Here is a 26,200-nt window from a genome sequence, read left to right as displayed (position 1 = left end):
TTATAGTTTCACTGTGAAGGGGAGGTGTGTGTATGCGTGTGTGGGGGGGGGGGGGGGGGGAGGAGCCTGGGAGGGTGGAGCAGGCCATTCAAGGGATTATCACGGTTAAATGAAGGAAATTAAAAAGTGAATAAGAAGAAACTCATGCTGAGGAGGGGCAGGAAATGGATCAAATTGGTTTTGGTGGCAGCCAGTGCACATAACAACAGAGTGAGAGAGAGAGTAGTAGAGAGAGAGAATAACACAGTTTTGATGGAGAACAGTAACTGCTGTAGCCCTATGAGCCTTCACTCTCCTACCTCTAGACACATTGCAAAGTCCACTTAGCCGGTTGGCCGATACGGACACATGCGCTCTCACATTGCAGGTGGCCCGTTACACAAGTTTTAACACCGGCAGTAAATCAAATAAAATATTGCATCAATGTTCCGTCTATGTTTTGGTTCAAGGAATTATTCACGTCAAACAAAAACAATTTAGGTGCGACATAAAACGTTAATTAAATACATCATCATCTGCATTAAAGATCTGTCGTTTTCTTTCAGTCACTGTTGTTAGAATTTTTAAGTTTTCACCAAGGTTTCAACTGTGTCATTTAGCCACATTATGGACTTCTCTTATCCAGGCTACCCAAACAGACAGGACTGATAGACTACAACGCTCTCTCCTCCAAACATCTGGCAATCAATTTTGCCCCCTATAGAGGACATGAGTGTCTGGTCTTAATATCAAGAACCGTATAGGCCTGTTATACTATGCCAAAACCTCTTGCTCTGTGCAAATAATAAATGAATAATAATAAAGATGTTTTCACTGCAACATGTTTTTATCACCCAATACACGTGTGTTATGTGAAAAACAATGGTTTTTTGCCGGGTCTCCGGAGGATGAACACCACTGATTCCATGAAAGCAGAAATTAATTAAAGATTACTGGACCCATTTTCATAATCGAGGAGAAAGCGCCGAGCTCTATCGGTAACGCAAAGTGCTGGTTAATGAAGGCATGTCCGTATTAATTTCTATAAATTTGTGACCAGAGGTGGTATAGCGCAACTGTTACAAACGGGCTTGTGTTAAAAGGAACAAATAACCTATTGGTGTGGTGGAGGTTTGGTTTTATTACTTCTTTCCCTTTATCTCACACACTTTTCAGTAAGCTGCAGCGTCACGTGCAATTAAAGTACTTAAAAAAAAAAAAAAAAAAACATCCCTTCAAAAGTTTTCTGGATGAGGAAATGTGTAAGTAATCACATTCCTGGCAGTTGTGAGTACCTTTTCCCCTTGTCTTATGTAGCTGGGCTAATGCTCGTAGGGCTTCTTTCCTTCTTTGTAAGCGTCAGGGGCGCCTGCTGATTTTTATCTCACGGTAAGCACGGGGGGTGGGGGGCATTGCTGCCGAGCCGAAACCAGTCGCGAGACATGTGGCGTGGGGGGGTCCAGTCCGGGCCACTACTAGCTACTGTTGTTTAAATGAGATCAGTGATTCTAGTCTAACGGGTGCTTTCTAAATCCATAAATGACCTCCCTACGCTTCCTAGCTATTCCTAGCCAGCACGACCCTTATCTCAAGCAAAATGTACCGCTGTGAAAAGCGATTGCGGACAGGAACAGCTCGGTAATATAATTCACTTGATTTTTCTGCTTGCTTTGTCTTGAATGCCTGTGCAGTGCATGAGAGAAAGCACAAGATTTTAGCAATATTATGTGTTATTTATTATTCAAATCGAAACATGCAACGCTTTATATTTTTGGCTATGTATATAATTGGCTATGTATATAATTTTATTTTTATTGTGTAGCAATAAAAATAAAATAAGAGCTTGTCACCTACTGCAATATTGGTTCATCTGCATTGTTTACAGGAAAAAGTACAATATGGGAAAAGAACCTTTAGATACAATTTGCTGTACTGTTGCTAGTCCTGCTGTCCTGAATTCTGGCACTGACATAATCTAAGCAGTATGATGGGTTTCAGGCAACATTAAGGGCATAGGTTGTTTGTGTACAACACAAATGTCATTAGGGAACAAAGAGACAGGCCCTCGCAGATAGGGTGGACATGCATTCCCAGTGAAGGCCCCAGAGAGTATTTAAACCAGGCTAGAAGACCAGTGTGGGGTGGGTTGCTGTACCCCAAACTTGTGTTGTGTTTCAGTGATCTTCCCGCTGTCCAGTGTGATTACAATAAACTTTTACTTTCTTCAGTATAGTGTTTGTTGTCTTGGTGAGTTCCTGCATCATCCTGACTTTGACTCCTCGGGAAGAAGCTGGGTCCTAACATGGTGGAAATGATTCAAGATGTCATTGCCTAGTGCTGATAAAACTATCCCATCACATAAAAACCGTCCAGGTCAATTGTGCTTTATGTCTGTGTTTTTTAAAATCATGACATCCACTAATAGATGACGAAACCACTTAAAAATGAACATTCGTATCCTTAATCAGCACCATAGCATCATTTGAAACGTAATTTAAGAGCATATTAAATATCATTCCCCTCCTTCCCTATTCTTCACCACTTTTCAGCTCTCCCTCTCTCTCCCTCCCCCTTACAAAATACCCAAGGTGGCGTAGTCTATGGTAACAGTTATATTCCCTGCAAGTCATCCTCTTGGCAAGCCCTCTCTCCGAGCCTGGATGCAATAGGATAGATGCCTCATAACACTTTAGCTGAAAGCCTTGGGGTAACCCAAGATGGCCAACTTCTCTCCTCCAACTTTGCAGACATGCAGATTCTTTCGAAACAACATCTGGGGAATCAGCCTTTCCTCATCACCCTTTATTCTCAGATCCTAGTTCAGGCTGTCATTTACTTTCTTCAATGCATCCCACTTAAATTGTATCTAAATTAAATTGGATCAATACAGTAAATATACATTTTTTTTCTCTACAAATTTTTTTAAAAATGAACATTTTTGTAGTCCTTTTTCACAACACAATAGGAATTCTAACTATATCTGCTCTGTCTAATCCCCTCCTCTAACAGTTTAATCTTGTTTCCATGTGACTGACTCAGCACACATAATGACAGCTTTGACGCTAACACATGGGTACAAGCTAATGATTGAATTATATGACTGGGGAGACATCGCTCCCATCAGCAAGAGAGAGAGAGAAGGGGGGGAGAGAGACTGAGCGAGAGAAAAAGAGAGAGAGTGAGAGAGAGAGAGTGAGAGAGATTTCCTCATATTTCCGCACAGCACAACAGATGAGAGCGAGGTGAGCTGGCGGACACAGCTGGAGATTGACTGTTAAATTAATGAGCCAAAATGGCTGGTACACACTTCCTCACGCGGAGAGCAAGGTGTTTCATTATACAAGACAAACAAGGCCTGTTCTGGCCGTGCTGGTATCTGTGTTTTTATTCTTTTTTAGAAGAGAACAGAAGATGATGAGCATGTAGTCCTTAATGAGTAACCAAAGTTTAAACCAATGTTTTCAGCTCATTACTTTTCAGTTGTTACCATGACTTGTGCTTTTTGCAAGCAGTTAAAATGCCAGGGCGCTGAATGGGTCCCTGCCATAACCCCGTTTTTTATTCTCTCTTCCAAAGTACCCCATAAAATTGTCCCAAAAATATAGATGCATAATTGTGAAAGTAGAAAGAAATTGTCAATAGATTACTATGACTATTGCACCTACTATGAACAAAATTGCCACACTGATGGTCGTAAGATGTACTTAGTTTTCCAGGACCTATCCTGGACCTATTTTCTAGAAAATAAGCAGGAAACCCTGGATGATTTCACTTAAGGAATTTATTTATTTTATTTTAATCACATGCGCGCACACAAGCACACACAAGTCCACATGCACGTGCACATGCGCACACACACACACACACACAAACACCTTATTTTATCCCGTCCCAGTAACACAGAGTTAAAAGCCATGGGTTAGCTAGTCATATAGTGCATCTCTCAATAAGATAATATTCACCAGGAACAGGTAACTTATCCCTTGCGTTTGTCCTCAATGGCTTACAAAGCAGATTGTGTGGATCACAGAGTAAAACCCAGAAATTCAGTTATTGACTAGTTACTTTCCTGTCTGAAAATGTCATAAAACACGCTATCCAATTATTACTGATTACCTCCACAGATCCAGGTGAAAGGGAGGCAGAAAAAAGTGATGCCATACTGGCTGGTTATTGTTCCAGATTAAAAGGTATCTTGAGGCTGCACCAGTGATTTGTTATATCTGATGTGTAGATTGTAGTGGTGTGCCACCTTTCATATCTAACAAATATATACAAATATAAAAAGAAGAGGAAGCAAGGACTGCATATCATTATACGCAAAGCTCTCCTCACAAAACTCTTTTAATTTCTTTTCGAAAAACTATTGCACAAACTAAGATCTTAAGTTTGGGTTATGCTAAAAGCACTACGATTCACAACGGATGTAGGAAGAACTGCTTCTAACGTGTATGCAGCACACATGTGGAATGAATGTCCGGAGTCACTTCAACTAGATGCCTCGGTGTCCCTAGGTAGTTTAAGGTCTTGGTGGCTAATTTTAGCTTTGAAGAAAGTGCAACTGCTTGGTATACTCCATTTGTGTTAGTTGTATTGTGTGTTTATGTGTATATATGTGTGTTCATGTGCACAAACTTTTCTATATTTTAAATGTATGCTATTCTTCCTATGTGTATTTCTCCTATATATATATATGTATATATATATATATATATATATATATATATATATATATATATATATATATATATTCTATTCTGACACTTAATATGCATAAAGTGTTTGTACAAGGCTTGTCTGAAATTGTATGGTTTGCAGGGCTCCTCTGCAATAGAGACCCCTGGTTTAATTAGGACACCCTGTAAAGAGTAAGTTGATTAATAAAAAGTTACCCAAGGCTATGCAATAACTGTTCAGTGATAGTGTTTACCCATAGGGGTTAATGCAAAATCTTCAATGTAATATTGTGAACCAGGTGGCTCCGACTAACACCCTTCCTTTATGTACTCTTGCTGAATCAATAAAATTGATACTTTTTTGTATATGGTGTTTATGTTCTTGATTAGAACCCAGTTCCTTAAGTCTCTATTATAAATTAATCTGAACTACTTGTCTTGTCGTTATAGAGCATTTAGCAAATATTGTGCTTCGTGCATTTACACCTAAAAAAAAAAAGCCCTGTCACTGTCCTTGGTAGGCTGAGGCTCCACCCCATTTAGCACAGCCATTGTTTGCATATGCAAATTAGAGCGCTACCCACAGCTGGTTCCCCCTCCATCCCCTTCTCCTGATAACAGAGCACAAGTAAGGCCAGATGTACAGTAAGGCAACAGTGAGTATTTAGATTCTAAGTGAATTTTGTGATAAGGTACCATTATGAACAGATTTTGTGCATAGTAGCTCTCCAAAAGCTCTCTTTTTGATGGAAATACAGGGCTTAGCAAAAAAGACAGAATTAGTAAATAATATGGAATTTGGGTCCAAACAATGCAGGTTCTGAAAAACTACTGTTCTTGCAAATATTTTCCTTTGAGGTGAAATGTGGTACAAATGTTCCTTTGCTCCCACTGAAAGAGAAGGTGGTGGTTCAAGAGTTAAAATGTGGTATTTGTGTACATGTTAGTGTGTGTGTGTGTGTGTGTGTGTATGTGCTCGCGCATTCTCTTTGAAGTCTTACAGTGGTGTTATGAGGGATCCAGTTATGTGACCGTTTGAATCAGGTTTGAGAGGATAGAATTCCAAAGAACATATTATTCTTCATTTTGGCAGTTTTCAGATATATAAATGCCTTGATGCATGAACATGTGCATGTATATGAACATATTCTGGGTTTAGATGCCATAATTTGCATTGCAGCTGTATTCATATATTATTTCAGGAAGATTATCAATTTTGTCAGACACCTATTTTGCGATTATGATTAAAATATGTTTAGATACTGATTATTTGTTCAGGGTCTGTACAATGCTACAATTTCACAAAGTGGTCTGTTCTGTTTGCCCTAATGATCAGACCTTCTCTCTCCACTGCCCAAACATTATTTCGGAGTCCACTGTTGGATATTCTCTCGGGTTATCTTTCAGAACCCTGTTAAAACTGAAAAGTTAAGATTATTAATAGTAAACAGATTACCACTCTGTAAAAATACTTGTCTGACAGTTTTATGGCTGTTTACCATTGGCTGTTCCATTTTTGTTGCGTTTATATGTTAAGTTAACATAGCATGCCATATTAGCCTGCATCTAGATAGAATAACTGTCAAATAAGTAAACAATTGAAACCAAAAATAAATGAAAGAGCGAAATCATTCACACACCGAGTGAACATAAGACAAAAGACTCATTCTCTCAGCTGTTTTATCTTTATTTTTTTTTGTTTGTTTTTTTAAATTTTTTGGACTGACGAGCTCTGTCACTGAGGCACCAGGATTTGTGGGCAAAGCTGAGGGCTCTTCATCCCTCTCTCTGTCTGTTTCTAGGACAGTAGGACAGTCAACCCAACATCTGCCCCCCACCCAGCCACCCAATCACAGAGGAATGGCAAGAGGCAGACACAGACACACAGTGCGAGTAAAAACATGCGCACAATCAGACACACACACACACACGCACACACACAGAATGTCCCCGGACCCATTCCTGGACAATGTTGGACAATTTGCTTTTTGGAGATAAAGTTGTCATGTTTGCCATTTAGAACAGCCAACAGTGTACGGAAAAAGTGATGATATTCACCTACTCTGAGGAAAACATACTTGGGCATAAGACATAACTAATTAACATGGGTATGGGGGTAAAAAACAAGACCCTGGAGGTTTCACACTTCGTGCTTTTATGTCAAAGAAGCTAAAATTTGAAAACACCCGCAGCGTATCATCATGGTAAAAGCCACCGGTCCTGACTACAATTCCCAGCAGCCCACTCTCCGCACTGGCCAACCAAAACTCAAGATTCCTTCAGACGGAAGAGTATGAATTCAGGAGGCACCAGCTTTGTGTGATAACTAGAAGGCAGGCTAGCCTGAGCAATGATAGTAACTGCTTCCCTGACCAAACGCATCACGTGTGCTCTGAGCTCATTGCACATGCTCTCACACTGCAGCCCTATTTCAGTGAAGGGCTAGCAACACAACGGGCATTCGGCAGAACTGAGAGTGAACCTGGTGACCAGCATGAAACTCAGAACCGAGGGTCTGGCCTCTGACAGACACGATCACAAAAGAGCAGTCAGGCATCTCACCCAGATTCACGCCCCGCGTGCTCTTAAACAGGACGTTGCCGTAAGTGTCCCAGGTTGGGTTTTCTTTCCACAGTCACGGATTGGCGGACTGCTTCCAGAGGTACCCATAAGGGAGCCAGGTGGAAGAGGCAGAGGGCCAAGGGAAATTAGGCTGTCACCTCAGGCTTCTGGTGACGTACATTTAGAGAGAAATCTGAGGGAGGCGTGACATCAGAAGTTGATTATTGGTGAAAGGACACAGACTCCAGACGGTGAATGCGCCAGACTGTCCGTTGGGCAACTATGGGAGCTTATACATTGACAGGGCACATGGGTCGGAAAGATTAATTGAGGCACACCTCCATGGAAGACTAATCTAAGTCAGGGGTCACTATTTTCACATACAGGCCTAGGGAAATGTGGTCAGGTTTCTCGCAAGCAAAATCTACATCAACATCAGGGGTGTGCTTTTATATCTTTTTTTATTTGTTTTTGAAAATTTTTTTTTTTATTTTACTTTAGTTGCTTTATTTAAAGTTGAATTTCCAGGACTCTGTTAAGCAGATCGGGTGGTGTTAAGGCGGAGCCAGGGCAGGCTAATGCACTTCATCGGGGGCGGCGAGCTTCTCCAGACTGGGCTCCACGCCCCAGATTTCTCGGGCATACTCGGCGATGGTGCGGTCGCTGGAGAACTTGCCACAGCCGGCAATGTTATGGATCACCATCTTGGTCCATTCCTTGGGGTTCTATAGGGCAGGGAGAGGATGAAAGATGGAGGACATCAGGAATTTAGAAAATTCTTTTGATCCAGTAAAACGTAAATATCTGAGTATTCATGTTATGTTGCATTCCAGTTTTTGACCTCACATTTTTAAATATGCCCTTGATGTTATAAGCTGTTGAGATCTGTTTTATTCACTTAAAACAACAGAAAAAGCGAAACCATATCAGCATAACTGATTACATCACGATTAATTCGTACGACCTCTCAATGACATTTCAACCTTTGACCTCACACTGACCTTGTACAGCGCATTGACTTTCTCCTGGCATTTGATGTAGTCTTCGTAATCAGCAAACACCTTGAACCTGCACAGGACATAGAGTGGCATTTAATCACCTACACACACTCAGGCAGGCAGCCAGCCACGTGCAGTACAGCACAACGCGGACCGAAAGAGCCAATCCGGCACTTACTGAGATGATGTGAGTCTTTATAGCTGTGTAGGTATACCACATATGTAAGTAAACAGTGCATGCAGGTATGTGCGTATGCATTTAGGTGTAGTTGTATGCCAGTAGGCACAGTTGTCTGTGCATGGACGTAGGTCTCAGATATGGGTGTAGGTACTGGATGTGTGTATGGGTTTGGGAACTAGTATGCAAGTATATGTCCTGTATGTTACGGGTGTAGCCGTGTAGATGTGTATGTGAGTAAGCAGAAAGCTTTCAGCGCTCATACCTGTCATGGTGCATCAGCAGGCTGACGATGTCCTTGAAGAGGTCGGGCTGTTTGGGGCTGAAGAAGCCCCCCGCGATCTGGTCGATGGCCTGCTTCAGCTCAGGGATGCTGTTGTAATACTCGTTAGCATTGTACCTGTGAAAGAGGAAGAGAGAGAGAGAGACAGAGAGACAGAGAGAGAGAGAGAGAGAGAACACCCATATCATTCGCCAGTCTCTTTCAGTTCGTGAAATGTCCATTCCCCTTGCCCCAAACGCCACTGTCCAGTCACCCCATGTCCTAGAACTCCTTGTGCCGCCCCCTCAGTACCCCTACCCTTTCGCGTCCATAGCGTCCACGTCCTCCACCCTCATGCCGAAGATGAAGAGGTTCTCCTCGCCGGCCTCCTCCGCCATTTCCACGTTGGCGCCGTCCATGGTGCCGATGGTGAGGGCGCCGTTCAGCATGAACTTCATGTTGCCGGTGCCAGAGGCCTCCGTGCCGGCGGTGGAGATCTGCTCCGACAGGTCAGCCGCGGGGATGGCTGCCGGGGGGAAGGGGGGGCGGGGGGGGCAGAGAGAGAGAGTGGGACAGGTGAGGGTTTGGCGAACCAGGCTATTGACCGGAGGTCCCATACGCTGTCAGACTCACACGACCCAACCAAAAACCAGTGTTCTCCGTATCAATGCACCATGACTACAGAGTTGACGATGATCTGGGACATGAGACACATTTGAGGTTCATGTTTCAGAAATCATGGCTAGCTGAAGACAGACACTTGAGCCCCCCTCATCTTGCAGTAGTTTTAAGGAACCCTTCTCAACGTGTTGAGACACAGATGGGACACGATTGGCTGGTAGCTATTCTCTTCTTCATCTAAGCTCAGAGTGCGAGAAAGTAGAGGTAAAGTTCCTGGTTCAGATCAGTGCATCGCTGATAGCACATGGTCTCTCTGCCTGTTTTGGTGTTCATTATACCCCCTCTCATTAAGAATGGGAAAAGTCATTGAGATGGCGAAAGCACATGCCCATCTGCATGCAATGTAAAGTGTAACACTGATGCATCATGGGATGAACAACCAAATTTTCCAGCTCTCAGGCCCATAGTACCGTACTTGAAAAAGGAAATATTTCAGCTTCATAACATTTAAAATTACACATCTGGAAAACACAGTACAGCGCTACTGAGCTAATAATCTTAGTTGCTGTGGGTTTTGAATTCAAGCTGGGGCTTTTCCCCAGCAATGAGCTTTACTTGAATGGCTAGAGGCATATATTAAGCCGAGTGAACGGAGGACATCTGCTTTGTGATTCCGGAGAAGCACGTCTGTAACGATAAAAAAAAGACAAAGACAACCGCACCTTTCTCTGCCAGCGTCACCCTGTAGTTCTCCAGGAAGATGACTTTGAGGCGGTCGCCCACCACGGGGTCGTTATTGACGATTTCGCCGATGGCGGTGATCAACCTGATGATCATCTTGGCGGTGTGGTAGCCTGGGGCGGCCTGGGGGTGGGGGCATGGGGGGTGGGGTGGGGGGAAAGTGAGGTCAGGGCAAACATCAGGGCCACTCGATTCTTTCAGATCGAAACATCCCCTTCGAACGACTCACAAAGAAGATGTAGGTTTACTCAACAGACAGAAATGAGAGACACATTTACTATAGAACAAATAGCAGCAGCGATGTTGACATTCATGCTCAACGTGAGGCTTGAACCGGTAACCTTAGGGGCACGGGGTTTATCACTAAACTGCAGCAAACATAAAATAGCAGTGTCCTTAAATACCCCAACGCAGTGTGGGGGGAGTTAAATGGTAATGAAAAGACTTGCTTTCAAGATTTTGAGGACATTTATGATTGCAAGCTCATATTGCATGCTGAGAGTGTATGTAACTTTACTAATAAAGCTTGAACATGATTGACCATCCACAATTAAATGTTCACTGCAATGACAAAACAATTTATATTAAAATATTAACCACTGTAAATCTATTAGAATATAAAATGTTAACATGAAACATGTCTTTTTTCCAAGTTGGCAGCGCGTCTATTGGGGCAAAAGTGCAAAGACAACTCGGCTGATCTATCGTCGTTGTGTAATGTGTGATCAGTGATGGGCTAGCTAAACAAATACTGCTGTGTCTAACAAACAAAGAGTCACAAAGTGAGACTGTTTGTGTCCATCTGTATGGGCTCTGTTCTATGCATGTGTGTGAGTTGTGTGAGTGTGCATGTGTATATGTGTGTGCACGTGTGTGTGTGTGCGCATGTACGTGTGTGTGTGCGCAGGGACCTTACCTTTCCACCGATCATGATGGTTCTGGGGGTCCACTGCTTGTTGGGCTCCTTCTTGATTCCTGAGGAGAAAACAAACAAACACAATCCGTCTCTGTCTTCATCAGCTCTTTCATTCTTTACTCGTTTTTACATTCGGTCTTTATTTGGCCAAGTTTCTGTCTTTTCAAAAGACAGCATGACAGTTTGCTGCTTCCAAAGACATTTGGGCAGTAGGAACCCTCGTACAATGAGTGCTTATGGCTAAAGGGAAGCTGAACTATGAGCTTGCTGTTTTTAAATGGCCTTGAGAAGACATTCCTGGGGTTCAATATTGTGATAAGGCATATTGTGTAAGTAAGTGTAATCACTAAATAGTTAATTAAGGAGAACACTTAGGTACTTACAGTTTAGAGAGAGTAAAGACAGTACTGGGGATTTACAGAGTAAAGACTGTGACTCAAATTTAGAGAGAGTAAGGACAGGATGAAGGCTTTAGAGAGTAAAGATTGTGCTTAAAATTGAAATACAGTAAGGACATAACAGTAAAGTTTGGGTTTTGGAGTAAAGACGAAACTCACTGTTGTAGTAGGTGATTATGTGAAGGCAGTTGAGCAGCTGTCTCTTGTATTCATGAATTCTCTTGACTTGGAAGTCAAACATGGAGTTGGGGTTGATCGCCACCTTGTAGTGCTCTTGTAGGTGCACAGCGAATTTCAGCTTGTTCTCCTAAAGACGGGGAGGAGGGTGCAACATAAACTGGTGTGAACCATTATTACTGTACCATATTAGGATGGAGGGGAGGCAACACAAGCCTGTGTTAATCAACAGGACCCAACACAAGACTCAGGTCTGTACCATATTCAAGTGTGGGGGAGCCAAACCCAAGCTGGTAATTGCCATCACTACTCAGGTCTGCACCATATTAGAAGGTCTGGGGAGCCAAATGCAAGCTGATGATAACCACTGTTACTGAGGTCTATATCATATAAAAGGCTGACAGGTCTGGGGCTGCTTTCAGTTTAATTATTTTTTCTTTATATTGGTTTCACTTAGGCCTAGCAGCCAAGAAGAGCTGTGTGGTCCAAGTGACCGTTAGCTACCCTGGAGTTTCCAATGTTAACTCTGTCAAGCAGTATGCGCTCATCTCTCTGCATATCCCAACATGGCAGGGCTAAATCTCACAGTGAAACACAGGGAAATTACACAGGGAAACATTTAGTGCCAGTTCAGTTCAGTGCTAGCACTTGTGCTAGTATCAAGTGGTCTGAAATGTATGTTCTCAGAGCTGATTTTACACTGAGCATTTTGCTGTGTTTGCATAATGTTCTGGGAGCCAATGACCTCACTTGGCTCAGGCATGAAGTCACGGAGATAAGCTGTGATGAACGGCTAGAGGTGTCAGTACGCCCCCCCGTGGAGATTCCTCACCTGTTTGACATTGGCGACGTCCCGGATGAAAGCGTCATCATTGATGAACTTCAGCAGTTTCTTCAGCTGGTCCAGGTCACGGACAAATTCTTCTCCGATTCTCTACACACACACACACACAAACACACACACAGTTACATTTAGACACAAATGAACATGCACACACAAAAGTAATGGCAAAAATGGCAACGTGTGTACGCTACTAAAACTCCTAATGCTTCAACATCATTAAAACATCCGACAAAATCAAAATTGAAATGACAATGGAAAATTTACGGCTCGGTTCCATGTACAGTCATAGCTTTGCTAATATTCGTACCTCTGCGATGACTTCGGCCAGTCCAGGATTGCACATCACCAGCCAGCGGCGTGGGGTGATGCCATTGGTCTTGTTCTGGAACTTGTCGGGGTCCATCTCGTAGAAGTCCTTAAATCTAAAAACAAAGCCCCAGGTAAGCGGCAAACTCCCAAAACCCATGTTAGAGGGGCACTTGCACCTGTTGTAATTGTGCCAGAAATGAAGAGTGTGTCACGGCTGAGGGGTGGTGACTCAAAACCAGGTGGTTGCTGGTTCAAGTAAGGATGGGACCAGGGGCTGGGGGGGGCAGGTAAGGATGGGACTACGGGCTGGGGGGTCCAGGTAAGGATGGGACTACGGGCTGGGGGGTCCAGGTAAGGATGGGACCAGGGGCTGGGGGGTCCAGGTAAGGGTGGGACCAGGGGGTGGGGGGGGGCAGGTAAGGATGGGACTACGGGCTGGGGGGTCCAGGTAAGGATGGGACCAGGGGCTGGGGGGTCCAGGTAAGGATGGGACCAGGGGCTGGGGGGTCCAGGTAAGGGTGGGACCAGGGCTGGGGGGTCCAGGTAAGGATGGGACCAGGGGCTGGGGGGTCCAGGTAAGGGTGGGACCAGGGGTGGGGGGGCAGGTAAGGATGGGACTACGGGCTGGGGGGTCCAGGTAAGGATGGGACTACGGGCTGGGGGTCCAGGTAAGAATGGGACCAGGGCTGGGGATCAGGTAGGGTGGACCAGGGTGGGCGGGCAGGTAAGGATGGGACCAGGGGCTGGGATCAGGTAAGGTGGACCAGGGGGGTGGGGGCAGGTAGGATGGGACTACGGGCTGGGGGTCCAGGTAAGGATGGGACCAGGGGCTGGGGTCCAGGTAGGATGGGACCAGGGCTGGGGGTCAGGTAAGGGTGGGACCAGGGGGTGGGGGGGGCAGGTAAGGATGGGACTACGGGCTGGGGGGTCCAGGTAAGGATGGGATTACGGGCTGGGGGGTCCAGGTAAGAATGGGACCAGGAGCTGGGTGGGGCCAGGTGGGCCCAGGTAGGGGTGGGCCCAGGGGTTGGGCGGGGCCAGGTGGGGCTAGGAAGGGCCACGTAGGGGTGGGACCAGGGGTTGGGTGGAGCCAGGTGGAGCGAGGTACGGGCACTCACACAGTAGCCTTGAGGATCTCAGAGTGGATGCGAGCGACACCGTTGACGGCGTGGGAGCCCACGATGCACAGATGCGCCATGTTGACCGTCTTGTGAGGGCCCTCCTCGATCAGGGACATGCGACGCATACGGTCAAAATCGCCGGGGTACAGAGCAGCGACACGCTGGACACAACAGACAAGGCAGTTTAGGGTGGGGGAGGGGTTGGTGTAGGGAGTAATCAGAGACAGCAATGGTAGAGAGAGATTCAGCTTGGGAACAAATCGTTTAAGGTGTAAGATCACAAATATGTGATTAGAACTTTATTAACTTAACATTCTAATGCTGATGTCACAATCACTGCAGGTAATTGGAAGCAACAGAGTTACAGAAAACTGACTTCTAATTTTGAAAAAGAATTTTTAAAAGCAGAACAGGAAGCAGCCACATTTTTACAGCAAACAAAGGTTAAAACATGATATTAACAAATGTGAAATTATTACACAGTCTTCAATTAGACATTTGGGATAAATTATTGTAATTGATTCATTTTTTTTTTAATTGAATGAATTGTGAATTTACCATCTGCTCACAATCTGTTTATGAAATTGCTTTTTAAAAAATTAAAAAGAAAAAAAGAAAAAACAGAACCATGTTTGATTAACAGGTTAAAATATTCTTCATGTAGTGTTTTCAGGCGCTATAACTGTAGGACTAAAGTAAAGCTGAGGCATCCTAGGGTTGGCCCGAAGTGCTGGCAGCTTTGCGTTCAGCGGTCCTCCTCACCTCCATGTGGCGTCTGTTGATCTCGTAGATGATCTCCAGGTGCCGGGGCAGCAGGTGCTGGAAGAGGTCGATGGGCCAGCGCTCCAGCGCCTCGGGCAGGACAGTGTGGTTGGTGTAGGCGCAGGTGCGATTGCAGATGTCCCAGGCCTGACCACAAAGAGAACGAGGGGTCACGGGGTCACGGCTTGGCCAGTTACTCAAGGGAACGGAAGGTTCTAGTTTTAATAGGCCAGGGTCCTGGCGCACAATAATGAAAATGTTGTTGTGACAAGTGGTTACAGGTTCAAGCTCTATTTTGACACTGTTGCTGTGTACTAGGAACAAAGTGTCCTGGCTGAACTATCATGTCATAACAATGCCTATCGTGCCAGCTATGAAACACTTGGACCTGCTTGGGAAGAACTGCTATGAGACTAGAGAGAACATAAGTATTCCAATCAGCTGATGATCGCTTAGAGAAAGCCTTGCAATAAAATCATTGCAGCATCGCAAACCTCACACAGATGCACTTCTTAGGATGAATGTTTCTCTCATAACCCTTCGTTTTTATGTGATCACAGAGCAGAGATCAGAATAGAACATTATTCTGAGATGATATCTGTTCACTCCAAGCGATCAGTTGATACCATGAAATGTAGGAGTGTTTCTAAGGCTTAAAGGAATATCAGACCAGGTGCAGATCACTCTACAGCACAGGTATCAGATGGCATATTAAACTAGTATGCAAACCCTGTATTTAAACTATTCATATACATAACATGTAATATAGAACAGGCAAACACGTCAGTTGGTAAACACATATCAGTTACTGTATATACAGTGCGAACAAGTTAAATATGGATCAACAATTCTGATTAGCTAAGCAGTGAACCACAGGGCGGGGGGGGGAGGGGGTATTGATATTGACAACCAATGTCTTGCTGTGGCAATCTGGCGCCCTCTAGTGTTGCAGAGAAAATACAACATTCCAAAACTGGGAGTCCAGGTGACCCCTGTACAGGCTGGCTTTGGCCCAGCTGAAATAGATATTTCCAGTATCAATTGACCTGTTAATTGATTTGTAGTCTGTAAATGGAGCTGTATTATGTGTGAAGGATTGACTGACATATTAATTAAATGATGGCGCGGGGCCACTGGTCCCCAGAGCTCACCTTATCCCAGGGCAGCTTCTCCTCGTCGACCAGGATCCTCATCAGCTCGGGGATCGCCATGGCGGGGTGGGTGTCGTTCAGCTGGATGGCAACCTGCACACAAGAGCGTCACCACAGGGTCGTGAGAGAAAGCCTGACTGCACCAAAGGCATGCTCTTATGTACAGTATGCATTTACCCATTAAGGGATTATTTATCAGGTGAAAGCAATAACATTTGTGGTGATTGAACAGAGAAGTGGTGGTATTATTATTAATTTTGATAGTAATAATAGTAATAATAATAATAATAATAATACTATTATTATTATTATAAGATTAATATTAATTGTCACATAGTACACATTACATTACATTACATTACAGGCATTTAGCAGACGCTCTTATCCAGAGCGACTTACACAACTTTTTACATAGCACTTTATGTATCCATTTATACAGCTGGATATATACTGAGCATGCAGGTTAAGTACCTTGCTCAAGGGTAAACGGCAGTGTCTACGATCGAACTGCACCTTCGTTACAAGCGCAGTTCTTTACCCACTGTGCCACACTCCGTCCCACACATGCTCTTGTAATGAGTGAGACAGAAGCAGTAACAATAAAAAGGTGTAAATGAAGGCTAATTTTGATCAGCGTCAGCATTACAGACTCAGCCTCCAGCTCTCCTCTGTAGCACTGCAGTTCTGCGGGGGAGGGGGGGCACCGCTCACCTTGTCGGGCAGGGCAGTGAAGTCCGTACGCACGACTTCCTTGGAGCCAAACTTGGAGGCCTTGAAGCGGCGGATGATGTCCTGAAGGGTGGCGGCCACCACAAAGTACTCCTGCTTCAGACGCAGCTCCTTACCCTCGAAGAACTGTGGTCAAATGCAGAGGCGGCCATGTTGACTCACATGCCACCACAGCCTCAGTACTCACACATGAATCAGGCTTGGCATAATCACCTCTTAATAAAAAGGTTTTTTTTTTTATTTATTATTTTTATTCACAAAGTGATGTAATCATTATGAGGCAAGCAAACAAATTCACAACTGTACCATTGCTCCTACATGCAACATATGATCACGTGTACCAACTAAAAATGTTCTTCTAAGACGTAAAAGTTCTACATTTTTAATTTATTTATTTTTGCTATGGAAAGAACCCCCTAAGGATATTGATATCTCCTGCCCCGATGGTGGTGTCTATATGGGGGTCACTCACGTTGTCATTGGGGTACAGCACACGGGAGATGTTCTCAGCCAGGTTTCTGTCCAGCACAGCCTGGATATAGCCGCCGATGTTAACTGCCCAACAGAATGCATCGACAGTAAGCGTGAAGCCCTTAGGTCTCTTCACACGCAGCACTTTTACCACAAAATGCAGCAGAAACGGAAAGCTGTGTGGTAAACTCCCTGATAAGGACAATGGGAAGACCGAATCCGTAAAGAAAGGTCTAAATATCAGCACCTCAGAAAAGAAAATTGCACAAAAGACTTTCTTCTTAATTTTTAAGTATTAAAATCACAGATGTGTATGGTCGGACAGGAATCTGCCATCACTTACCAGATGTTAAAATCATTAAAATAAATGAATACTTTTTTCAGATGTACTCAGAACTTAACCCCACGTACACCATGGCACCGACCTGTTTCCAAATTCAGAAGAAGGTGGTGCACTTCCTCCATGCCTACCCCTCTAAATCCATTCCTAACCCCCTCCACCCATCTCCAACCCTCATATACCCATTCCTGCTCATCCCTTTTGGGGACTGGACTCACAGTCTTTCAGGTTGAACTCGCAGGGTGCCTTGGCAGACCACAGCCTCATGGTGTTGACCACGTTGTTCCTGTACCCGGGGACGGGGGTGTCGTAAGGCAGGGCCAAGACTACCTGTGAGCGGGAGGCGAGTCATTTAAGAACAGCTGGTTCAGCCACAGCATCCGCACCCGATTCTCTCTCTCTCTCTATGTAGTTTAGTGCAGATTTGCTTGCAAGATCTTTTAGATTACGTTTTATTGAAGAATGTTAGAAGACTCTCTCTCTCATTCTCTCTCCGCCCCTCTTTTTGTCTCTCTCTCCCTTCCCCCTCTCTGTCTGTCCACCCCTCTCTCGCCCTCTCTCTGCAGAAACAGCTGCAGCTATCAATTATCCCACAGTAACAGTGAGAGCGGTGTGGAAAACATCGTTGACTACGTTGACTGTGAGCTGTTGGGTTTTTATTTTTTAAAATATTTAAACAGCATGCCAAATAATGCCAAATCCACATTAAGGTTTTTCCTCACCTGAGTGTCAACCCATTTGACCCCATCTGGGTGGTGCTCCACTCTGCCATAGAAGTGGACGGGGCGCATGTACTCGGGGCGCGCCTTCTCCCAGGGGTTGCCGTAGCGCAGCCAATCGTCTGCCTCCTCCACCTGTCAATCACCCATTGAGCGTCAAACCTTAAACATCACGCAATCCCCTCACTGCAGTCTAAAAATGAGCAGCTCAAGAATTGATCATTCAAAAATAAATAAATAAAATAAAAATAAATAATCAAAATAAATCTAAATAAAGGAAGTTCAGCAGACCTGCCAGCCGTTGCAGATTTTCTGGTTGAAGATGCCAAACTCATAGCGGATGCCATAGCCGTAGGCTGCCAGCCCCAGTGATGCCATGGAGTCCAGAAAACAGGCTGAGAAAGAGAGAGATGACGTGATGAACCACAGGAACCATCACCACTCATTCACACCACTTACCACTCTGCCGTCCTGATTATACACCACTGGGGCAGACAGAGCGAGCGCGTCCCATCTCTCCACAATTTCAGCTGTATTTGATGAAGCAAAAACGACTGCCTGAAATTGACCTGGCTGGTCCAAACACACTGCTCGGTGCTGATCTGAGCGTGAGCGTTCGTTCCTGCTTCACCAAGTTTTCTGCAACGTTTCTTTATGGTTCCTGCCTTTGTGAAGGTTGTCAAGTGGCCTGCAGCTACCCTACTTTGATTGTACTTTCCACTAAAAATCCCTTCTAAAACATTCCCACTGTAAAAGGCTCTGTAGATATGAAGGACATAATGCACAAAATAAGATTGCGTGATTGGCTTACTGATGGATCACTGTAACCTTCAGCCAGAAAGATTGTGATGAGCATGGCTGTGATAAAAACATTTTTTTTCCTTTATAATCACTGTGCATGTCCTTCGTCCTTCTTCTCCTAGGCATTGAGCTCAAGGAAAATTTCCATTTTCTCAATTTAAGGTATGATGAATTATTCTATTCTATTCCCATTCTGTCTGATCTAGAGAGCTCCACCTTCAATCCAAAACTTTCTGTAGGCACTTTCTTAGTGTAGAATATCTGTATGTAGCTTGAAAGCACTGAGAAAAGATTCCAGGCACTACACCACCCTCATCCACCTGGGTACACCGCAAGAATACAAACAGCTACCATATAGCACCCGTCATGCATATATTCCAGAGTGTTTTACAAGAAAATTTAAAGTCAACTAAATGTCCAAACCAAGAGGAATAAGCACACAAAACAAACAGGTAAGTCAGAAGACCTGATTAAAAGGAGTAAATAGAAGCTACACCTCTGATATGGCTTGGATTACTGAATTCCAGGGACAGAGTGCTGAACAGCTAAAAACTGAACCCCAAACTGTTATCAAGTCAACTGTGAGAAACCACAGAGAAATTCGCAGTTGTGGCTCGGAATATACGTTTCAGACAGATCATCCAGTTATGGAGGCCCAAGGCCATTAAGTGCTCTACATTTTGTAAGCAACACTTTAAATTCAATCCTGGATTTAACAGGGAGGTAATGCAATAGCCAAAGGATATGAGCGATACGCTCTAAGCAGTGTGTGTGGGTATGCTGTACTCTGTACTAACTGAAGCCACTGCGATGCAGTCTGGTAAACATTATAAGCATTATAATAATCTAGTCTAGTCTTCATGAAGGCACGTACCAGCATTTCAGCATCTTCCTTAGGAAAAACTGGTATCAATTTCACACCATATCACCTGCAAAAACAGGATGTCCTAGCCACAAAGTCAATGTGCACCAATGCACAGATCAGGATCCATTATCCACAAAACCTCAACAAAAATGTTTTCCTTACAGGCTTTGACTGTTTCAGAAAATGGATATCAAATGGAATCACCGTGCAGCCACGCTGCACCTCGAGCCGACAAATTACATTTTGGTTGAGGCAGGTCGCTGTCATCCATGCTTATATTTCACTGAGATAGAACAGCCGGTGCCATATCCATTAATGGAAAAGGGCAGTACAAACAGTGAAATTCAAGCTTGAACTGTGCAGTGATGGCAGATGGCAGGGGGAGCATGTACAGACTGAACAACTGTGGGCTCAAGCACGGAACCTTGCGGAACACCAAACTCGACCTGGGCGATATCCCGCAATGATTATTATCAATATTAAAATAATATATTATAATACATCCCAGTTTGCCAAATCTGGCTAAAGAATTACCCTTCCCACTTCAGTGTCAACGTAGTGAAATAAGGTAGAAAGCAAGGAAAGCCACCAAAAACAAAAAATAAAAGTTTTTACAGCTCCAAACTGTAAGTCAGAACTACAAAGCTAAACTGACTAACCAGCTACTCAGCAGAAATAAACATTTCTGAGGACTGAGGATGTTGACTCTTGAGTTGAAATGCTGAACAAGAGGCAGAGTTCATTTTTGGGAAGGACCAGCCTATCCAAGAATTTACAAAATGACTATTGGTAACAGTAACCCTAAGTTGTAAAAAGCAGAATTAGTCACCATAATATTATAATAAAAATGTTGCTTTAGCCTCTTTTATAGAGACCAAACACAAATCAGTTCAGGGGTAATTCAGCTTAGCAACAAGATATCTTAAATGGCAAATTCACTCCTGCTCTTGACAATAAAGGTGATGGCTGTAAATAAAAGTTGTTAAGTCCACCAAGATATGAAATCCCCTCTCACAGGCTAATAGCAACAACCATTATCTTCTACTGGCCACTGAAACTTTAAATTAAATAACCATTCCGGGTCCTTGTGTGACCACATAGGACCATGAACAATCAACCTGTATCAAATCAAGCTGTCCCTTAATTTAATTTGATGCTGTATTTTAAAGAATCTGCGTCCGGCAGCCTGTCAGAGTATATGTGTGTGCGCACACTACAGAGACATGCGTAATACCCAGGGAAAGAGTGTTTGATAACAAACAGGAGATGGAAAGGCAGGCTCACCCGCCAGACGTCCCAAGCCTCCATTTCCCAAGCCAGCATCCTCCTCCATGTCCTCCAGCTCCTCCATGTCAAGGCCGAGCTGGGGAGAGACAGGGCTGCATGACTGAGACGGACAGGCAAAGGGACAACGGGACAGACAGGTGGACGCATGTGGTCCCTTGGCAGCATGGTAACCCTCCCGCCCCCCCCACCTGGTACGTGGCCTCGTCGCAGGCATTCTCCAGCGCCAGGTTTACCATGGTGTTCTGCAGGGTTCGGCCCATGTAGAACTCCAAGGAAATGTAGTAAACACGCTGGGGAGAGAGAGGGGGAGAGAGAGAGAGAGAGAGAGGGAGACAGAGAGAGAGAGATTCATATTTCAGCACTATTAATGCAAACTGCATTTCTCCTTTAAAAATTCCTCTCGCATGGCACTCTGGACTTCATGACCAGCCTCCCTGCAGCCTCTGGGCCTGGGGAAAAACAGAGCAAGACGTGTGGTTGACTCTGGAGCCATGTATGACCACCTGCACCCCGCACCCCCCCAACCCCCAGGTGGGGGTTTCACCCTAATTAATAAATAAATGCAAAAAGAGAGAATGCTGTCCACTCTCTTTAAAAATATTTTTAAAAGACGTAAAAATCTAGGACAACATTGAGATTCACATTCAGGACAACCTGAGGGCAACCAGAGAGACACCAGAGGCCTCCTGAGACCCAGGACAAGCTTCTGCGTCAGCTTGAGTCACGTGAGAGAGTGACTGACCACGCTGCCTCCAGACCAACCTGGATTTACAGGAATTCAATTCATTAAATACTCCCAGAACGCTACGGCCATTTCTGGAATTGATGGAATTGAAATGGCCTTAATCCTAGCCCTGATTCACACAGAGCTCAGTGACACTCTAACACACAACCAGCAGATGGAACTGCCAGAATGCCATTCTTCACCAGTGAACTCAGACATTTCAAGTTCATGCACTCAGATACATTAAGCCTGAGATATTTCAGGCAGGGAGTGCCATGCTGTACACTTACTGAATTAAAATAAGCTTATTAATTCTGGCAGTGGTGAATAGGAAGCTGGGATTGTAATCACAAGTTTGCAGCTTTGAACCCCATTGGGGGACACCGCTGATGGACCCATGAGCAAAGTACTCGCTCCATTTGACATGCCTGTTCTGACCCTGATGTTTGCACAGTGGTTGAAGTGTATGGATAAAACTTTGTAGAGCACTTTTGAAACATGGAAGGAAATGTTTACATTTTCAGAAAAAAGTGTACAAAATAAAAACCAAGTGAGATGAAAATCACTGAACAAATTGGAACAAACTATAAGCACCTTCAAACCTGGCCTAAGATTGTGGTTCTGAGGTGTTCTGGCGGAGGAAAGCTAAACCAGCTGTTGAATAGAATGAACCCCCGGTAAAGCCCACCTAGCCCAATGCGCCTCTTCCACCTTCCCAACCAGGGTCTAATCTGACTGTCTATTCTTAGAGCTACCAATTACCAGTGACTTCTTCCAAAACTTTATAATGAACTCACAATTTGCTCCAAGCAATACTGACAATTTATTCTGACACAGTATATAGTTCTGACACCGTTCCAAAATGGACGACTCCTTCTCCAGTGCTGCATACCACGCAGGCATCTTGTTCTAAAAACCATACACTATCGACTCCTCATTCCATTCCTGCACACTGCTGACAAACCAATCCAATGAGACACAGCTATGAAAACTCATTCCAACATCATCCAGCATTTTGCTGCATGGAGTGCAGTCATTAAAACAATGAAAAAACTCAAAAACTGGTGATACACGATATTGAAAAAATGGTTAATACTGTAAAGGAATGCATTTCAGTCTGTTTTTTTTTATTTTATTTCAGTCAATTTGGGGGGGCGGCGGTAGCAACACGACACTTGAGCCTTGGTTTAGCCTTTGACATTTCTGGTTTTCTTCCCTCGAAGTTGAAGGCAGGCACAAGGGGTCGGGGGTGAGGGGAGTGCAAGGGATTGCATAACACTGGCATTTCGGCTTGGGTATTAATAGCCGCCATAGGGGTTGCTTGCAAAGGTTAGGCCGTCTGCACGGACAGGCACAGTCAAGGCGTCTCCTGCCTTCAAGACAGGCACAAGAATATAGCCAAGCAGCAGCCAGTTAAAGAGAAGTGTTAGGAGGCCCACAATTTTACATACGTGAGCTTGGGGTCTGCTCCTTTTCAAGGGACACGGTGTCTTTACACTGACATTAACTGGCAGGGTGCAAGGCGTCAGCTTTACATTTTAGAAAACGGTGAACTGCATCAATAAAAATAAAATAAAATAATAATTTGAAAAAAATAAAATTTGTGTTGTTAATGTGCAGCCTATTGGATCAACAAACATTATACGGCAAGAACTACTATAATGTACAAGATCTCATCTGTTCTTCCTCACAGGGCATTTCAAATATTTTTTGCAAACATACATTTGCTAGCATCTGTCTACACTGTATTTCCAAGTACAGCACTCATTACAGTACATGAAGGACATTTAATTGACTAAAAGGGGATTCACAAATGCATAAAGTGCCTGACACAGATAAGGAAGCACCAATTAGAACCGAGCTGACCAGGCACTTTTTTGGAACACATTCCTAGTAAAAGATAGAGGCCTGTCCTTACATGATCTCTATATACAAGAGCTTAGCATGAAGTCTCGCTCCTCACTTACAGTAACAGACTGTTAAATAACCATAAATAACCAACTGAACTATGAAAAACTTTAAGCCTCAGAACAGCGCCAGAGAACAGCAGTCGACGCAGTGGTTGATGTGGGGAAGGGGGCCAGGGGTAAGTGTGAAGATCTTACTATCCTCATCCTCAGCTTATTTCATATCAGATTGAATAACCTGGCTCCCTCGTAGCCCGTATCGATTTCCGACTTGACCTTTAACAGAGGATAACTTCTAACCTTTCCTGTTACCCTCAGCAACTGATGCCAACTGATCCCAGCCCCTCCCCTCCCCTCCCTTTAGGCACTTCACCTCTTTGCACCAGCTGCAATGAATGGTGAATATAGTGGTCACATCTGGCTGTTTCCCAAAAAGGTTAGAATAAACCCTCTTTGCTGTACATTCAAACTTTTAATCACAGAAACTGTCTGACCTTTTACCCTGTACCAGAAACCCCAAGAAACCCCGTGCCCCCTCCACCCAATTAACCCACAGAATGCATAATTTCGCACTCTTAAAATAATACAAATCTACATTCACAATATTAACCTTGGTAGAAATTATGGAATATAACGACCTAAATAATGAGAGCCTGTATTTTAACAAATTATTGAAAGAAGTATAGTTTTACATCCTTGTATTGATATGTTAAAAATAATTCAAATATAAATACAATACATACATATTCCCAAGGAGTATATGGACGTTAATACAATTATCAGATCACATTTTGAAACATGAAACCGCACTTGAAACCAACCTGGGTATTTAAAGGGTTAAAAGGATTGTGGCTAAATGGATATGCATCGGTGTTCTTAACTGGATTTATATATCTGCCATAGATAAATCCGTTTATTTTTGTACTTTACGACCGCCCACTCAATTCGTTAGTGGCGCCTGATTTATTGACTCATTGGTGTCCCTCACTCCCGTTTGAAAGCACATCAAATACTGCCCATGCTGCACACATTTTATACACGTAATTCAGCGACCACATATAACAGCCGTTATTTTTGCGATAAAATTTAAAATAATATAAAAAACTTAATTTCGCCTGTCATATGCTTACTTCCTCCGACCCAACGTCCCCAGGTGAAATCGCTGGAGGTGAGATCGGATTCTTAACCGCCTGGTAGAAATTCACCCCGGACCAAGAGAAGGTCAGATATTTTTAAGATTCTCTCACCTCGACGGATTAACAAATTGACCCAGTCGGCCAGTGCACGACATTAACAATCAAATTCAAAACATTAGGCCTAAACCTAATTAAGTGCGAGGAATGTTGCCCCCTCTTTTCAATATGGTATACCAAGAAATAAAAGTTTTTTGGTCCTCAGCAACTGTAAAATGGCATAAACTGCTGTTTGTGAACCGATTTTTTGTACATTATCTGCAGGTTTTTTTTTTTTTTTTTGCCATCCAACTCATACGAATTAACAACTTCGGGCCCATTAATGCCTCTGCTTGTTTGACATTTACATGAGCGCGGGCGCGCAAGTGCATGTGAAATTATTTAATCCAGATTAACTCGACTCTGATTTGAAAATGCAATACATTAGCCGTGTATAACCAATCCCATCTCACCGAAATGTTGCTATAATTTATTGATATCAGTTTGTCGTCAAAGTTCTTCTCGTCTCGCGCAATTCCGGAACATTATTTCATCGACTGCGTTTATATACACCTTGCTGAAAATTGAAGACTTTATGTGCTGCATAATATGTGTGTATAGCACCTGTCGGCGCGATGATGTCAGGGATTCAGAGCGCCACTGCTTACTTTGGGATCTTTTTCGTAGTAGTGCTGCTGTGTTCGGATCCACCTTCCAATTAGGTGATCACGGACGGTGTGGGCAAGAGCGAAGTAATAATCCCGTTTCATCGCCACATTTCGGTCCTTCACCATTGTGAAGTGCAGATGCCGGTTAAAATTTGTCTTGAGGTCCGCCACATTTTCCACGCCCGCGAGCCCTCGCACCGAAATCTGCTTCCTCCTGTCGTGGTCTGACAGTGGTTTAGACATCTTCCCGATCGGTTTGCAAATAATCTGATTACACAAAAACAAACAAAAAAGTAACCAGTTAACCGGCAGCCGCGCGTCACTCTTACCCACACAAGGACTATGCCGGCCCACAGGGTTTTAAAGGAAGCATCATTTATATTTATCAAAAGGCGGAGTCTCACCAAAGCTCCGGACCAATCGACAGTCTGTCAGTCATCTGTAAAAGTTTTACAGCCCCACCTTAATCCATAACCAGTTGTGGGAATTGAAAAAACACTCGAAACAATTTTGGCAGATCACTCCTACATATACGCTGGAAAAATGTTGGTTTTCACGTGGTCATAAAACGGTGAAAAGTGCATAATCATGCAAATTTTCTTGACATTTATACTAATGGGAGGTGTCCGATTCATTGACTTTTTAACTGGGACAACAAATTATCAAACACACGCGGGTTAAAAAGTCAATTTTATTTGAGGAAGGATAATTAACTTAAAATGACGCAGCACTACAAGTCCCAGCATGCCACTCTCGAATTGGTTTTGATCGACGCAACGTTAATGGGAAACATGGGTTGATGGTACAGGATACCAAGGACTA

General features: G+C 43.9%; 1 protein-coding gene across 1 annotated transcript; it reads right to left on the bottom strand.

The window, feature by feature from the left end:
• Positions 1-7,673: 7,673 nt before the first annotated feature.
• Positions 7,674-25,739, bottom strand: LOC135263567 (glycogen phosphorylase, muscle form-like). The gene is made up of 20 exons (XM_064351764.1): positions 25,379-25,739; positions 21,096-21,197; positions 20,905-20,983; positions 18,246-18,349; positions 17,958-18,089; positions 17,454-17,565; positions 16,897-16,979; positions 16,407-16,550; positions 15,696-15,788; positions 14,545-14,691; positions 13,780-13,943; positions 12,660-12,774; positions 12,341-12,442; positions 11,491-11,638; positions 10,934-10,992; positions 9,999-10,140; positions 8,974-9,181; positions 8,659-8,793; positions 8,219-8,285; positions 7,674-7,942 (listed from the first exon to the last, which is right to left on the bottom strand). Exons 1-20 carry the CDS (start codon positions 25,619-25,621, stop codon positions 7,793-7,795), a joined length of 2,529 nt encoding a protein of 842 aa, XP_064207834.1. The 5' UTR covers positions 25,622-25,739; the 3' UTR covers positions 7,674-7,792.
• Between the last annotated feature and the right edge of the window lie 461 nt (positions 25,740-26,200).

Source organism: Anguilla rostrata, chromosome 9 (assembly GCF_018555375.3).
Source record: "Anguilla rostrata isolate EN2019 chromosome 9, ASM1855537v3, whole genome shotgun sequence".
Taxonomy (NCBI): Eukaryota; Metazoa; Chordata; class Actinopteri; order Anguilliformes; family Anguillidae; genus Anguilla; species Anguilla rostrata.
Note: the sequence above shows the minus strand (reverse complement) of the source record. Positions and strands in the feature narration are given on the sequence as shown.

Bases quoted from the DNA above. Each gene is read 5' to 3' on its own strand.
- LOC135263567 (XM_064351764.1), bottom strand. From the start codon at position 25,621: ATGTCTAAACCACTGTCAGACCACGACAGGAGGAAGCAGATTTCGGTG. The intron at 18,090-18,245 runs GTCTGCTGAACT...GGTGATTGACAG, and splicing joins AAATCTGCAACGGCTGGCAG to GTGGAGGAGGCAGACGATTG. The intron at 10,993-11,490 runs GTGAGTTTCGTC...TTTTCTCCTCAG, and splicing joins CATAATCACCTACTACAACA to GAATCAAGAAGGAGCCCAAC.